General features: G+C 50.9%; 1 protein-coding gene across 5 annotated transcripts in view; it reads right to left on the reverse strand.

Moving 5' to 3' along the window:
- Positions 1–5,482: 5,482 nt before the first annotated feature.
- Positions 5,483–16,901, reverse strand: part of Kyat1 (kynurenine aminotransferase 1) — a 31,786-nt gene continuing 20,367 nt past the window's right edge. For 3 of the 5 annotated variants that reach the window (XM_026386433.2, XM_026386432.2, XM_026386434.2), the window contains 12 exons: positions 13,339–13,397; positions 10,204–10,351; positions 9,156–9,305; positions 8,992–9,078; positions 8,637–8,765; positions 8,114–8,234; positions 7,533–7,609; positions 7,318–7,407; positions 7,012–7,198; positions 6,850–6,929; positions 6,040–6,126; positions 5,483–5,951 (listed from right to left, as the gene is read on the reverse strand). In XM_026386433.2, coding sequence (XP_026242218.2) covers positions 5,886–5,951; positions 6,040–6,126; positions 6,850–6,929; positions 7,012–7,198; positions 7,318–7,407; positions 7,533–7,609; positions 8,114–8,234; positions 8,637–8,765; positions 8,992–9,078; positions 9,156–9,305; positions 10,204–10,351; positions 13,339–13,391 — 1,275 coding nt within the window. In that variant the 5' untranslated portion in view covers positions 13,392–13,397 and the 3' untranslated portion in view covers positions 5,483–5,885. Of the gene's footprint in view, positions 5,952–6,039; positions 6,127–6,849; positions 6,930–7,011; positions 7,199–7,317; positions 7,408–7,532; positions 7,610–8,113; positions 8,235–8,636; positions 8,766–8,991; positions 9,079–9,155; positions 9,306–10,203; positions 10,352–13,338; positions 13,398–15,865; positions 16,017–16,901 lie in introns of all 5 variants that reach the window. The other 2 variants (XM_026386430.2, XM_026386431.2) reach the window with 2 other exon arrangements.

A 16,901-nucleotide genomic window follows, 5' to 3' on the forward strand; every position in this document is an offset into this window, starting at 1 on the left:
AGATAAGCCACATGTAGTGGTATATGCTTGTAATTCCAGTAACTCAGGAGGCTGAGGCAAGAGGATCACAAGTTCAAGTCTAGCCTCACAAATTTAACAAGACCCTGGGGCTAGGGATAGACCCTGGGTTTGATTCCTAGCACTGCAAAAATAGATAAACAAACAAATAAATAATAAAAAAATAAATTTAGTATCAGCTGGCATTAAACTTTAAACTTCAATTCCAATACACATGAATTGAAACATTACATGTAGCCCCTGATACATAAAAACAAATTTGTTTTTATGTATCAGTAAATAAAAGAAAAATTTTAAGTCCATATGCCAGATTCTTGAACATTTCAGACACCATAAAAAACATTCTTGCATACTGACCATAATGATTATAAAGTTACTTCTTACTCAGTGTATGTTGATATTACAGGGACGTGTTTATTGTACCTTTTCTCTCCATACCCTGAATGAAGGTGCACGGTCACGCATACACAACTAAGACGAGATCTATACTCGAGCTGAGTGACTCATCCTAAGGTTTGGAACCTCTAAAATGGTTATGGGAACATTCTTGGTTGATTAATGAGACATGGGGTCTTTGGTAGGGTGGTTCTAATCAAGAAATCCATGCGTTTACCACCATCAAGGGCTTTGCCAATTTCAGGCTACTTGGTGTGCTGTGGTCAGGGGCTCCACCGCTGAGCCCTGGCGCTGGCATTTCATTTCATAGTAGTCCTCTGGGCCAGTGATAGTACCACACTGTGACTTAGAAGGAAAAAGAGGGTAGTTACTTATGTTGTTCTGGCACCAAATAGGTCCCAATGATAGTTCTAGGCTGGGGATGTGACTCTGTGGTGTAGCACTATGCCTAACATGTGTGAGACCTGGGTTCCATTCCTAATACCATAAGAAAATATAAGTAAATAACAATTCTTTTTTAAATTTTTTTTTATTTGTAGTTGGACACAACACCTTTTATTTATTTATTTATTATTTATTCTTATGTGGTGCTGAGGATTGAACCCAGCGCCTCGCACGTGCTAGGCGAGTGCTCTACCGCTGAGCCACAACCCCAGCCCCTAAATAAATAACAATTCTGACACTAAATTAGTATCCTACGATTAAGTTTTTTTTCTTTTTCTTTTTTGGCACTAGGATGAACTCAGGGAAATTTACCACTGAGCTGTGTCCACTTTTTATTTTTTATTTTGGGACAGAGTCTTGCTAATTTGCTTAGGGCTTCACTAAGTTGCTGAGACTGGCTTTGAACTTTTGTTTCTCCTGCCCCAGCCTCCTGAGTCACTGGAATTACAGGCATGTGCCACTGTGCCCAGCAAATTCAATCCTGACAACTATCAAAGTTAGTGTAGAAGCCACAGGTTACGGGCTCGGGCCCATAGGACTGGCTCTGCTTCAGATGCTGGTCAACAGTGGGGTCTGCAGTTTGCCTGCACTTCTGCCTGGCTGGCTACAAACTTAGATATTTCCCACAATCCTCCCTCAGGTTCTATAATTTCTTAGAATGACTCACGGAACACAGGAAAGCTCTGTTTGCTATTACAGCTGTAAAGGACACAGCTGAGGAAGAGCCAGATGTTAGAAGTACATGAGGCAAGGTATCAGGGGAGGGGGCACAGAGAGCTCCTGTGCCCTCTCTAGCCACCCACCCACTCTCTAGAACAAGGAGGTGTTCACCCAACCAGAAGTTGCCTAGACCTCATGGTTTCAGGGTTTCCATGTGGGGTTGATAAACAATTTACAGGGCATTGTTTTGGACTAAGCTCCTGCAGGGGCTCCAAAAGACCAGACCAAACCAGAATGGAGTCACTCATGCTTTGTGGCATGTGATAAAATAAAACTTTGAAAATGAACCACTTTTCCAGAACTCAGAAGTTCACAGCATGGGCTGGGGATGTGGCTCAAGCAGTAGCGCGCTCGCCTGGCATGCGTGCGGCCCGGGTTCGATCCTCAGCACCACATACCAACAAAGATGTTGTGTCTGCCAACTAAAAAAAAAAAAAAAAAAAAAAAAAGTTCACAGCAACCAGTGAGAAGGAGCTCAGTGTACCTGAGCCAGTGTGGTAAATGAGTCCCCTCCATTGTAGCCCTTTAAGGAAACGAACATTGAAGTGACCAGTTCTTATTTCTGCTTTCTTCAGTCCTTTACTGCCTATTAAGCCAATCCCTTCTGCTCAGCTGATCTGAGCACTCATCCTATTTTATAAAACTAGCTATTGGGGCTGGGGATGTGGCTCAAGCTGTAGCGCGCTCGCCTGGCATGCGTGCGGCCCGGGTTCGATCCTCAGCACCACATACAAACAAAGATGTTGTGTCTGCCGAAAACTAAAATAAATAAATATTAAAAAAATTCTCTCTCTCTCATCTCTCTCTTTCTCTTTAAAAAAAAAATCAGTCCTAATATGGGCTGAGAAAAAAAAATAGATATTACCTGATTCCAGAATCACTAATAAGTGCCAACATTTTAGTCAGCTTTTTTGCTACTGTGACAAAAAGACCTGACAAGAACGACTTTAGGGGTGGAAAAGTTCATTTGGGGCTCTTGCCTTCAGAGGTCTCAGTCCATAGACAGGTGGCTCCATTCCTCCGGGCTCAAGATGAGGCAGAACATCATGGTGGAAGAGTGGCTGAGGAAAGCAGTTGGGAGCGTAGCTCCAGGAAGCAGAGAGAAACTCCACTCAGCAGATATACATGTATATCCCAAGGCCATGGCCCCCAACACCCACCTCCTCCAGCCACACCCCTAATCCTCAATTACCACTCAGTTATTCTATCAGGGGATTCATTCACTGATTGGGTTAAGGCTGTCACAACCCAATCATTTTACCTCTGAATGTTCTGCATTGTCTCATATGAGCTTTTGGGGGACACTTCATGTCTAAACCATAATAGCTAATAAGATCTTTACACTAAGTTTGCTGTAAATTTCTCTTTTCACAGGTGTATTATCTGGGCGTCACTGAGCACATCACTGGCCTTAGCCAGGTGTGGCCCAATGATAGAGCGTGTGCCTAGCATGTGAGAGGCCTGGGTTCTATCCCCAGGGCTGAAAACAGGAGGCCTTGAGATTGAACTCAAAGTTGAGGTCCTCTGGAGAGTTTAGGGGGAGTGGGGGTGGGCTGAAATTTCTGACCCTCTGATCTTATGGTCTAAAGGGGCTGTATGTGAATGACAAGGACTACATCCATTACCTAAGGAATCCCAGGGGTATAGGAGTCTATGCCACGGAAGACCAAAGGTATTTTTTTATTATACCACATATTCCCATCACCTCCCCCAAGTAAACAATGACATGCTTGGTGTGGTGGTGCATGCCTGTAAAACCAGCAATTTGTAAGTCTGAGGCCGGAGACCAGCCTCAGCAATTTAGGGAGACCCTAATCAACTTAGAAACTCTGTCTCAAAATAAAAATAAAAATAAAAATTTAAAAGGACTGGAGGAGTTGTAGCTCAATGGTAAAACATCCCTGGGTTTAATCTCCAGTACCATCTTCCCCCCAAAATCTATCTGTTCTTGCATTGTCTCATATGAGCTTTTGGGGGACATCGCATGTCTAAACCATAATAGCTAATAAGATCTTTACACCAAGTTTGCTGTAAGTTTCTCTTTTCACAGGTGTATTACCTGGGTGTGACTGAGCACATCACTGGCCTTAGCCAGGTGTGGCCCAAAATCTGTCTATCTAGGAAAGACTGAAACTCATGGGCTCCCTCTGTCAACGCAGCCTGCCCCAGGACCACTGTCCAGATAGACTCAGGAGCTGCCCTTGCTTTCCAGAAGGACCCATGTGGGATCAAATCCCACTTTTGACTCTTGTGGGTCAAACTATATGTGCCTTGACCAGACAAACTCCATTTTACCCTGAGACTCCATTTCTTGTTTTCTTTTCTGTTTGGTGCTGGGGATGGAACTGGGGCCTTGCACTCTACCAACTGAGCCAAATCCCCAGCCCCACTGAGATTTCATTTCATATAAGAAATGTTTCTCACACATGAGAAACATGTGTAACTCACTCCTGCTAAGCACAACCTCTTTGGCAATGCACAGTGGCTGAAAAATGTTTCTTTTATTTTTATACAATGTATTATTAAGACACGCTTTTGGGCTGGGGTTGTAGCAGCGATAGAGGGCTCGCCTAGCATGTGCGAGGACCAGGGTTCAAGCCTCAGCACTACGTAAAAATAAATAAAATAAAGATGTTGTTTCCAACTAAAAAATAAATATTAAAAAAAAAAGGGTGGAGGTTGTGGCTCAGTGGTAGAGCATTTGCCTAGCATGTGTGAGGCATTGGGTTCAATCCCTGGCACCATATAAAAATAAAAGCAAATAAAGGTATCGTATCCATCTTCAACTAAAAAAAAAAAAACAAAAAGAAATGCTTTTGCAAGGTGTTCTTTTTTAAAATATTTTTTATTAGTTATTGATGGACCTTTATTTATTTGTTTATATGCGGTGCTGAAAATCAAACCCAGGGTCTCACACATGCTAGGCAAGCGCTCTACCACTGAGCTACAACTCCAGCCCCTCTCTCTCTTTTAATTTTTGTAGTTGTAGATGGACAGAATACCTTTATTTTATTTGTTTATTTTTATATGGTGCTGAGGATGGAACCTCACACATGTAGGCAAGTGCTCTGCCACTGAGCTACAGCCCCAGCCCATAAGATGTTCTTTTTTTAGTTCCCAATTTTCATTGGCAATGTACCCTGACTATACCCTGAACTGGGTCATTCTGACCCACTTCCTACGGTGCTATGGTTTTAACATACTTCTCTTGTAGTTTTGGGCTATAAAAAGTGTGCTCTAACTCATGGTGGGGGTCAAAGGGTGCAGAGGCAACTTGCTTGCTGTCCTTTTGGCCCCTTGGTGAATAGAGTTCCATGCCCTGCTTGCAGACTGACCTGTGGTGCATTTCAAATGCACCACAACATGACCTTTTGGAGTCAGATGGCCTTGGGCATGTCACCCCCTTTCCAACCCTTCCAACAGAACTTTCCACGTGCAGTGGAGACAACTGTCTCTGGGGGCTGTTTGGGGAGATGTGCTCATCTGGGTAGCTGGCAAATGGGGTTGCAGAGACCTCGGTCCCTGCTTCTCCTGTCTCATCACAGGAGTTACAATGGCCTGCTGGCCCCCACTGCCCACACCAAAGTGTTCTCTGACCCATGAGAAGGTCCGTGTCGTTCCTGTCAGAAGCCCCTGTGCACTACGCACCCGCACAGCCCCCAGCCCAGCCAGCCAGCACCATCAGAAGGTGAGGGGTGTGGAGGGCAGCCCAGGGGCCTGGATTCCTCAGGATGAGCCCTGTGACTTCAGACAAGTCCCAATGCCCCACTCTTCTCTGGGCTTTCGTTTTACTCCCAGAAAGTTTGTATAAAGGAAAAGGGTGAGCTGGAGTTCTCTGAGATTCTTCCTGTTCTGATGACGCCTGGCTCAGGGGTTGATACCAGGGTCTGAAGCAGACAGAAGCGAGGTTTGCAAACTTCAAACTTTATTATGGGCAAAAGGACTCAAGCCTGGAGCCTTCTTCCCGGCGACAGGCTGAGATGAGGCACGGTGAGTGCAGGGCTGGGAACCCTGCTGGGACTCCAGGCCTCAAACTCTGCCCTGTTCAGCCCCAGCCAAGTCTGGGGAGAACAGAAGAGACTGAAAACCAACTAGGGAGGGAGAAGGAGAGTCCCAGGTCAGGCCTCTCTGGCCTCTGAGCCAGGACACAGGCTGTGGGAGGGGACTGCTGAGGCCCCAAGACCAAGGAGGGGCTCTTCCTTGGGAACACTCTGCATCCTAGAGCAGTACCATCCTCCACGATGTGGAGAGAGCTGGAACAGGGACAGAGAGCTATGGGACAGTGTGGTGCAGGGCGAGGGACAGCCTCAGGGCCCGAGCTCAGCCTTCCATTTCTGCAGCTTCTTGTCCATGGCTTGGAGTGTGGCTTCATCCTGCATTGACACACACTGGTCCTCCCTCCTGCTGCACCTCGCAGCCTGCAGAAGCGCAGGCACTAGACACACCCCAGCCCACCCTTACCTTCACAAAACAGAAGCGGATGTAGTGGTCAAAGTCCTTCTGATGTGGCACGCTGTAGAAGATGGAGACCGGGATGGCCGCCAGGCCCTGGGGAGGAGGAAGCCCATGTGTCCACTCAGCCCTGTGGTCTGGCAGCCTCGGCTTAGGAGACAAGGAGTTTCCAGGAGGGGCCGCAGGACAGTCAGCCCAGCGCATCGCCTTGGAGGCTGAGTCAGCTCAGACCTAGGACCCCGGGCATCATGCCAGGTCCCCGCATGGGCTGTGAGGGAGGTGGCACCAAGAGGCTAGACCATGCAGCAGCCAGCAGAGCCAGAGAAGAAAGAAGGCTGAGGACACATTCCCAGCTGGGTGGGACTCCGAGGCCTGGGCCACCTCCCTACTGCACAGATGGACCACTGAGACCCAGAGAGGGGTGGGCATTCCTGCCAGCCAGCATGCCATTTTGGAGCACATTAGAAATATGTTCCCTTTTTTTCTTTTTTTCTACTAGAAACTGAACCCAGAGGTGCTTCACTACTGAACCAGCCCTTTTTATTTTTTACCTTGAGACAGGGTCTTGCTAAGTTACTTAGGGCTTTGTTAAGATGAGGAGGTTGGCCTTGAATTAGTGCTCCTCCTGCTTCAGTCTCCCAAATCCCTGGGATTTCAGGTGTGTGCCACCATGCCTGGCCATTCCCTCTTTCTTGAAGTGGGTGTAACCCTGCACCTGGCCCATGGCAGGGGCAGACGGGTGTCCCTTAGCTGGGCATACTTGAGCAGTGCACCCCATGTGAATTCATACCTAGTGACCTTGTCAGAGGCCCAGCCCACCTTATTTTTGATCATCCACTTGACAAAGCGTCTGTCATATGGCTCCTCTGCGGCACCAGGCAAGTCAGGCATCTTGCTTTCTGGGGGACAGAGGCCAGGCTGAGTCCAGGGAAGCCACCATTCCCCAGACCCTGCCAGCAGACACTGGCCAATCCCACTCACTAAAGTCTGAGATGTCTGCGATGAGGAAGTAGCTTCCCTGGGACAAGACGGGCTTCAGTCCCACAGACTGCAGGCTGTGTGTCATGTGGTCACGGTTTCGCTGCATGGCCTTTGGCAACTGCACAAAGTAGCTGCTGGGTTGGCCCATGTGGAGCTGCTCCCGCTCAAAGCTCTTGGCTACTGCAACCTGGGCAGGGCAGATGGACTGGCAGGTCAGCTGTGCCTGGGCACTGGAGCCGGCCCGCCCATTTTCATTTGTCCTTGCGAACACCCCCTGCCCACAAAGGGTGCCCTGCTCTTCCTCACCTGGCTTTGCGTGGGACAGTGGAAGATGGAGTTCTGGTGCACAGCCCGCAGGTGCCTCATGATATGATCTGGGCCTAGGACCCAGCCCACCTGGATGGGGACACAGGTAGGGAATGAAGCTTCCTGGGCCCTGGCCACAGGCTCTCTCAGTTCCCAGGCCTGGCTCTCCTGCTGAGGACTGGGCGGGAGGCTGCCCCCTGCCCACAGGGACTCACCTTCCAGCCTGTGGCACTGAATGTTTTCCCAGCACTGCCGATGGTCAGGGTCCGGGCCCACATGCCAGGGAGGCTGGCTGTCCAAAGTTAAAGACAGGCTGCTGGGATGGGCAAGGGCAGGAGCAGGTGGCCTGGCTCTGGGGAAGCACAGGCTTTCTACCCCCAGGACTCAGGGAGGGAGGGGCAGGACTGGGGGTTGAGCCCAGACCCCTCGTACTTTCTCGATAAGCCCTCTGCCACTGAGCTACATGCCGGTCATTTTTATTTTTTATTTACTTTTGAGTCAAGTCTGACGGGGTTGCCAAGGCTAGCCTTGAACTCAGGACCCTCCTGCCTCAGTCTCTGGAGTAGATGGGATTGCAGGTGGGACCCAGGCCAAGGGCCTACCAAGGACTTATTTAATCTTATGCTCAAGACAACCTCAGAGGTAGATGATACTGTGACCTTCCTTCTAGGGTGGTGAAGTCACTGCCCAAGATCATATCACCTACACAGCCCCACAGCCCCTTCTTGGTCCCTGGTTTAAGTGACAGGCCTGTGCTCCCAGCTTGGCCTCGAGCCCCACCCCCAGCCCGGCTCACCAATGCTGATGTGCTGGAGCCCGTCATAGACCAGCCACTGGTACACCTCATCCGCGATGCAGAGCACGTCATGCTGCTGGCACAGCCTGGCCACCAGCTCCAGCTCTGCCTTGGAGAACACCTGCAGGGACCCAGGGGTGGCACAGGTCTGCAGCCGGTACCGTGCCCAAATGCAAAGTCCTGCCCAGACAGAGGGCTTGTGGCCATGCTGGCTGCTGGGGGCTTTCCTGCACCATCCCATCAAACCTCTGCTGCACCGACCCTGTGAGATGGTCCCTCAGGTTCCTATTTACAGTTGAGGAAATGCTGAGAGGCAAGTCACTGTCCCCACCAACCCACCCTTCACCTCCCTGAGACTCTTGCCCCTTTCTTTCCCTGGGACTCTGGCTCCTCCATCCTCAGGTCACGGCGGGCAACCCTCCCACTCCACAGATGAAGAAACTGAGGCCCCGAGGAAGCTCATCAGGAAGAGCCGGGACTTGAATGCAGGTGGAGGGTCCCTGAACAGAGCTGTCCCAGGTACCTTTCCCAGGGGGTTGTTGGGTGTATTGAGGACCAGGGCTTTGGTCCGGGACGTGAACTTGCTGGCCAGTTCTGTGGGGTCCAGCCGCCAGCTGCTGCTGGAATCCAGCTCCCCATCCTGGGTGGGGCTCTGCAAGAGGAGGTGGGAAGGGTGGCCATAGTTACCCCCTGACATTTAAGTCCCCTCTTTGGGCATCTGCCCCCTCCACCTCCTCCCTGGGGCTCTGGAGGCCACTACACCTCCCAGCCCACAGGACCTGGTCTCCTTCACTTGTGTCCTTTCTGACCCATCTCCCTGGGCCCAGTCCCACCCAGTCCGTGGGTTCCTGGGCCCACACCCCACATGGCATCCTTACCGGCTTCAGGGACACAAACACAGGGCGACCCCCAGCCATCAATGTCATGGGCTCATAACAGTCAAAAAAAGGTTCGATGATGATGACCTGGGACAAGGATCAGATCACTGTGGTCAGCACTGCTCTGACCCCTCACCCCACCCAGCCCGAGTCATATCATTCACCTCGTCTCCTTCGTCCACCAGGGCCTGGAAGGCTGTGAACAGGGCCCCGTAGGCACCCACGGTCACCAGCACGTTCTCAAGTGGGTCCAACTCCTGTCCCAGCAGCTTCCCAAAGAAACTCGCCAGGATCTTCGTCAGGGGTGGGTAACCCTGCAGGACAGCAGGGTCAGCCCTCCAGACTCAACCCTAGGCAACTCTAGCACCTTCTAGTGTAGGCCTCAGGGCAAAGCCAACTCCTGGGGATGAGCTCTCTCACTTTCTCCACCTTCCCACCACATGCCTGGGACTGGCATGTGGTGGGAAAGTGGACAGAGGGCCTTCCTTGGCCAGCACAGTGTGGCAGGGCCCAAGGCTGTGGAGACTCTACACCTCCCATGTGGGTCAGGGAGTTAAAAAGCACATCTGTGCTCATCAGATCCTCCCAGCAGCCTTGCAAGACTAGGAAAGTTGGTGCACCCCTATAATCCCAGTGATTCAGGAGGCTGAGGACAGAGGATCCCAAGTTTGAGGTCAGCCTGAGCAATTTAGCAAGACCTTGTGTCAAAATAAAAAATAGAAAGGGACTGGGGATGCGGCTCAGAGATAAAGTGCTTCTGGGTTGCATTCTTAGTACAACAACAACCAAAAGACAGATATTTGATACATAGAAAAATAGACACCCAGAAAGAGAAAATGACTTGGCTAAAGTCACATACGGGTGAAGCAGAAATAGGTTTTCATTTTGCAGCTTTTGAAGCACCTAACTTTGGGGGAAGATTGGACCCATGTGCTTGTGGACACAGAAAACTGGGCGGGGCTGGGGCTCGTGGGAGCTGCTCCCATGTGCCACCTCCTCTACGGTGCCTGCCCACCCCCTTGGTTATGACTGGCTTCTGGTCTGCCTTCCCCACTAGGCCATGAGGCACAGGGCCTGGGACAGAATAGGTCAGTAAACCCTGAACCATGGCCAGATTGAATTCCCTGCTCTCCGCCCTGCCCCATGATCTCTCCACCAGCTGGTCATTCCCTCCGGCTCCCCAGGCCCCCCAAGAGAGACCAGTAAACTCACAAAGGCCATGGTGTACTGGTTGAGCATGAAGTCCCCGCTGACGGCCTGCTGAAAAGCTTCCACAGCAAAGTCTGGGGGCGGGAAGTTGGGGAAGCCCTGGCCCAAGTTCACAGTTTCATACTCTTTGGACAGTTCGATAAACTCCACCCTGGGGACAAACAGAGAGTTGGTCCCAATTCACCCCTCTACCCTGCTGGACTTCTGTTTCCAGGCCAGAGTGAGCATGCCTAGGCCCGATGGCGAAACCTGGACAACTGGCATCTGTCCCCAACCTGTAGACCTGCCTGGGGTCACAATTGGTCCCACAAGTCGACGAGAGATGGACCAGACACTGAGACGAGCACATGGGTCAGCAAGGAGGATTTCAAGCTTCCCTGACCACGAGCCAGGGGAAGAAATGTTGTTCCCATCCCAAACACTGCAGAGTATGAAGGACCACAACCACACCGTTTTCTGTCCTTCCCCGTCCTACCCTGTTTAAAAACAGCTTTTGAGTGGGCAGGAGATGGGGCTCAGTGGTACTTCTGCCTAGCACTCACCAGGCCCCGGGTTCCATCTCTAACACTGGGGGTGGGGTGAGATAAATAAATAAAAATAACAAGAACACCTGTGGAGACCCTCCAAGCGATTGCTTAACTCATTATTGGATGTGTCCACAGTGTGAATGCCCTGACCACATGACCTTCAGGAGGACCTCTGAGGCACACCCTCTGGGCCACTCTGGGGACAGAGCTGACAAGGTCTTCCAGGTACCACAGGCACGACCAGCCTATATCTATCTATGTATCTATGTATCCATCTATGTATCTTTCTATCTATCTCTCTATGTGTGTGTGTGTATATGTGTATGTATGTATATATATCTGTATGTATATCTCTAAGTAATCTTTACCCCACTCTGGTCAGAACAGGGTCCTGCCAGCCTATTTATGCAAATTTAGATATCATTTATATCTAAAATCTGTCATCTTCCACCAAGTTCCACAATGCCTCTGGAGGCCCAGAGTTGCTAGGCCTCAGAGTGGGGAGTGACAGGCCCAGAGTCACACAGCAGCAAATGGTAGACCCAAAATTGGAAGAAGGATGTTCCATGGTGGTTGGGACAGGGGATGTGAGGTTCAAAGGCTCCGGGGGGACAGGCTGCCCTCTTGTCTCTTCTGGCATCTCACAGAGCTGGATGCTACCTTATTGGCAAGAGAGCCTTGGGACTGCCCAGACCACTCACAAGAGGCTGAGGGGGCAGCCCGAGGATCAGGCCTCTGCAGGACCAGCCTAGATGGCAGCCAGCAAGGCAGGGCTCTGGGCCCAGATCCTGTTCCCAATGCCATGGGGCATCCAAGGGGAAGAAGGGGTTCAAGACCTTTGTAAAAACAAAATGCTATACATGGAAGTCTGGAAGAAAAACTGGTTCCAGGTTTTTTTTTTTTTTTTTCTGGTACCAGGGAATGAACCCAGGGAACACTCACCACCGAGCCACATCTCCAGCCCTTTCTTTGTATTTTATTTAGAGACCGGTCTCACTGAGCTACTTAAGGCCTATTTAATGGATAAGGCTGGCTTTGAACTCCCAATCCTCCTGCCTCAGCCTCCAGAGCCACTGGGATTACAGGTGTGCACCTCTCACCTAGCTTGGTTCCAATTTTTGTGAAAAAAAAATTGTTCTTCTTTGAGCATCAACAGCACAAGTGTTATTCAATGGTGTTTGTGGCGTGTGTTTTAAGAGATGGGGTCAATTTTTTTTATATTGAGGACTGAACCCAGGGGTACTTTACCACTGAGCTACAACTCAAGAGTTTTGGGAAAGTCCTTGCTAAATTGCCATGGTTGGTCTTGAACTTGAGATTCTCCTGCCTCAGCCTCCCCTGTTGCAGGGACTGCTGGTGTGGCCCCCGTAATCCTTACACATCTTTTTACTGCATTCATTATATCACTGGTAGCAATAGGAACATGGAGCCTTCATATTCAGAAGTTAAAGAAGAAAAGGATATTGGGCTTGGGATATAGCTCGGTGGTAGAGCACTTGCCTAGCATGTGTGAGACCCCAGGTGCAATCCCCAGCATCACACCCCCCCACACACACACACACACTCACATACACACAGAACAAAGGAAGAGCAGCTGGGGACAGAGCTCAGCTGGCAGAGTGCTTGTCTCGAATGCACAAGGCCTTGGTTCAATCCCCAGCACCACAAAAAACAAACAGAACAAAGGAAGAAGAAGAAAGAGAAAAAAGCCTTGGGAAAGGCTGGTGAAAAGCTCTGGATCATCCTCCCTTAGATGATCTGACTCCATGGCAAGTGCCGAAGAGTGAAAGGTAGCCTCAGGTACCCGGTGGAGGACTAGCTCCAGGACCTCCTTGCTCCCAGGATACCAAAATCAGCAGAAGCTCAAGTCCTTAAATAAAATGGCACAGTATCTGCACAGAACCTAGGTGTGTCTTCCCGTGCACTTTTTCAGGGCAGGACCTCACCTAGGACCTCGCTAGGCAGATGCTACACCCAGACCCACAACCCAGCCCCTCCCAGATACTTTGATTTTTATCTTATATATTTATTACTTGTTTGTTTGCAGTGCTTGGCATGGAACCCAGGGTCTCCAGCATGTTAGACAAGGACTCCACCACTGAGCTTGACTTCCAGCCCCCTGGGTACTTTGAATCGTCTCCACATTACCAACCTCTAACACCAGGGAGGCTGGCATCCTGTATTGTTGGGGAGCAATGGCAAGGACAAAGTCTCTACATGATTGGTACAAATATAATTTTGAAAATTACTTTTGATTTGCACTTGGTTGAATCTGTGGGCATGTGGAGGCCACTGATGCAGACACTCTGCTGTGACCCCAGGAAAGCCCTTTGCCCGTGCCTGGGTCAGTGATTATTGCTATTATACACAGCTGCCTTCTCTGCCCAGGGAGGTATATTTTCCTCTCTTGGGGGCGGGGAGCTAAGCTCAGAGCAGGTATGTGCCCTGTCCCAGCCCATGGCCCAGTAGGGCAAAGCTGAGATTCGAGACTAAGCCTCCTCTGTTGGTAGTAGCTGCCACCTGTACTGGGTACCCCTGAGTTACTGTGACCAGGGATGGCCAACCCACACCCGAGGGGACCCCCACAAGCTTCCCAGGCCCTCCAGCTCACCAGGGGTTGTATTCCAATCCATCCAGCCTTCGAGCAGGGAGTCGTTTGGACATGGTGAGCTGGGGACAGAGCAAGTGAGGGTCAGCATCACAATCTTCCAGGTGCAGTCATCATAGAGAGATCTTCTGGCCACAGCCGTATCCTCCTTCCTGGAGGACCTGTGCTCCCAGGTGGCCAGGCGGCCCCACCTCCTCCCTTCTGTTCCTCCTACCTTCTGGGAAGGCTTCTCTGCCCTCCCCCAGCCCCAGGTTCTCCGCCTGCAGAGGCTGCCTGGGTCACACAGGGAGCCCTGGCTCCCAGGTCCCAAGGCAGAGGCCTCATGCAGCGGGGTTACTTTGACCCAGGAGGGGCTGAGGCTGAGGAGGGTAGGAGTTGGGAGGACAGCAGCACTCACAGGGGTTTTGCTGAGCTCTTCCAGCTAATTCCCAGAAGGACCTGCCTGGGCCCATTTCACAGATGAGCCAACAGAGGGGGTGGGGGAGTGATGTGTTCAGGGTCACACCTGACTGCCCAGTTGACCCCAGGCCATGTTCTAACTCACTCAGACCTGGGAGGGCCTCAGGGTCCTCATCCAGATCACACTGTTCTCCCTGGATCCTTCCAGGCCAGCTCCCCGCTGTGCCACAGGTGTCAGAGACTGTCCCAGGCTGATATCCACCCTGCTCAGCCCGCCTTGATAGGAAGCCGCTCCTCCTGGCCTCGTCCTCCCCTCAGTACAACAGAGTGGGGCTGCGTGGCAGGGAACTCCTGTCCTGGGGGCTCGCGTCCCAGGTGGCTGGTGGGTTGGGAGCTGCCTGCCAGGGCCAATAGTGACAGCTGCTGTGGGCCCAGATGTCTTCAGTCCCCACAGCGCCCATCCCTCTAGAACCACCTGATAATCCCCACCTGCCAGATGAAGATGCGAGGCCCAGGGGCCAGGGACTGGCTGGAGGTCAGAGAAGCCAGCCAAGACCCTGTCAGCAGCGGAGGCACCTGGGCCTCCCGCAGGGGCCCTGGACCAGCTGTGCAGTGCCTGGCCCCTCCCCAGTGGGTTACACTGTCCCTTGGCTGAGTCCCTGACACCATGGCCAGGCCTAGCACTCAGCGCACCTCAGAATCATTCGCCACGAGGGAGACGCACACCAGGAACCACCGGCTGCAGCCAAGATGTGCTGGTGACTGTCTTTGGTCAGTTTACCAGATATATTTCATTGTCTGATGAATAACTATTATTTTCCAAATTTTCTACAATAACCTTTAGCTTTAGTGATTAAAAAATGTGGGAAAGGGGCTGGGGATGTGGCTCAAGCGGTAGCGCGCTCGCCTGGCATGCGTGCGGCCCGGGTTCGATCCTCAGCACCACATACCAACAAAGATGTTGTGTCCGCCGAGAACTAAAAAATAAATAAATATTAAAAATTCTCTCTCTCTCTCTCTCTCTCTCTCTCTCTCTCTCTCTCTCTCCTCTCTCACTCTCTCTTTAAAAAAATTTTTTTTTAAAAAATGTGGGAAAAATGACAACACATTTTAGAAAAATGTTTACTGATATACACTGATATCAATAAAATAGTCTAGAACACAGTGTGTAGAGAGGTCTATGGTATTTTTCAGGATGAAAAAAACCTTAATAAATCTTTCTATCCACAGAAATGTTTTCCTGTGACCATATATAAATAGGAGAAACTTTTGGGAAGGAAATTTCTCAAAATGTTCACCAAGCCTCTCTCAAGGAGTGGGATGATGAGTGATTCTGGTTCATGGGTGTGTTTCTCTGTTTCTCAGTTATCCTGGTGGTGGGCACATTATTGGGTTCTGATAAACATATTTTGTCACTCTGCAACATCTCAGAACGTGGCTGTGACCTTACAATCGCTAATTAGGGAGCATTTTCCCTGGCAAGTTCATAAAGTCCCAGCACATCTTCCAATTGACAGCATCTTGGGTTCAGTGACATGTGGAGTTACTTTTGAACTGGGGATGTGTTCTATAAAAAGGGTAAAGTGAGGCGAGTCAGGGGCAGTGGGGGGAGGGGTGTTGGGAGACAGACCTTGGAGTGAGGGCACTAGGCAGGGCTGGCGGGGGAGGAGTAGGGGCGCAGGGCACAGACTGGCAGGGAGAGGAACAGAGTTGAGGGGAGTTCAGTGGGTTTAGGAAGGAGGGGGAAATCATGGAGATTCCAGAAACGTGGCGTGCTCAAGGGAGTGGCCTTCAAGTGTGGCACTCAGTACTGGGATAAACGAATGCCTGTTCTTATGCTTTACACATAACAGTCATTCAATCAACATTTATGGAGCACCTACTGTGTATCAGGTACTGGGCTGGGCACTGGGATGATCGGGAGGCAGCAGCAGCACCCAAGCTGACCCCCCAGATGCACAGCTACGAGGTCTAGAGCAGGGTAGCAGGAGCCAGGCAGGGCTGACAGCCAGGCTGCAGTCAGGGAAGGCTTCCTGAGGGAGCAGGCTCATGCACAACCTTGAAGCCAGGACCTCGCCAGATCCCAGGAGCTGGGGCCATGCAGGGGCAGGTGCTGGGAGAGGGCACTTACAGAGTGGTGCAAGCACCGGGTGAGCGAGGCTCCGGCCTTCCTGAACATGCCTCCCAGGGCCACGGGGCGCTGCTGACTTCTCCTCCAGGGGCAGAGGAGAGAGGAAGAGCACGCCAGGCCAGAAGCTCAGCACTTGGGTCCTACACACAGTCTAACAACAACAGCATGTCACTGTGCCAGACACGTGCCAGAGCCCTCCGCTGCAGGATTATATATACCACACGGTCCTCTCGACAACCCTCCCACACACACGTGTACACACACAGTCACACACATATCAGAAACCAGAGTGATCTTTAAAAGTTCAAATCAGCTTCAGTGCAGAAGTGACCCAGTGAGGAGCACTGATAGAAGGTGAGACCGTTGGGGAGCATGATGGTGAGACAGAGGAGGGGACAGTGGAATAAGCCCCTGGATGCAATAAGTGATTAGCCTTTGTGGCACAATCTGGTGCCTCTCCACCCTTGGGCTTTGTTCCCAGACCCACCAGGAGACCCTAAAAACACCACAGAAGCAAACACTTGCAAAGATGAAGCCCTCACCAGGGAACAATCCAGACAAACCCTCTGACTTCACTTTTGGTTTTTTGGTATCAGGGATTTAATCCGGGGGCGCTTAACCACTGAGCCACATCCTCAGACCTTTTTTATGTTTTAATATGGACATGGGGCTGGGGATGTGGCTCAAGCGGCAGCGCACTCGACTGGCATGCGCGGGGCGCTGGGTTCAATCCCAGCACCACATACATACAAACAAAGATGTTGTGTCCATCGAAAACTGAAAAATAAATATTAAAAATAATTCTTTCTCTCTCCACCCGCCCTCCGTCTTAAAAAAAAAAATATGGACAGAGCCTCGCTAAGTTGCTTAGGGCCTTGCTAAGTTGCTGAGGCTGGCCTCAAATTTGCAATTCTCCTGCCTCGGCCTTCTGAGCTGCTGGGATCATAGGTGTGTGCCACCTCGCCCAACAGCTTCACTTCTTTTGATACAACTTAAAAACCACTGACTTAGGAGGTCACTGAGCTGGGCAATACGG

This window comes from Urocitellus parryii, chromosome 4 (assembly GCF_045843805.1).
Source record: "Urocitellus parryii isolate mUroPar1 chromosome 4, mUroPar1.hap1, whole genome shotgun sequence".
Taxonomy (NCBI): domain Eukaryota; kingdom Metazoa; phylum Chordata; class Mammalia; order Rodentia; family Sciuridae; genus Urocitellus; species Urocitellus parryii.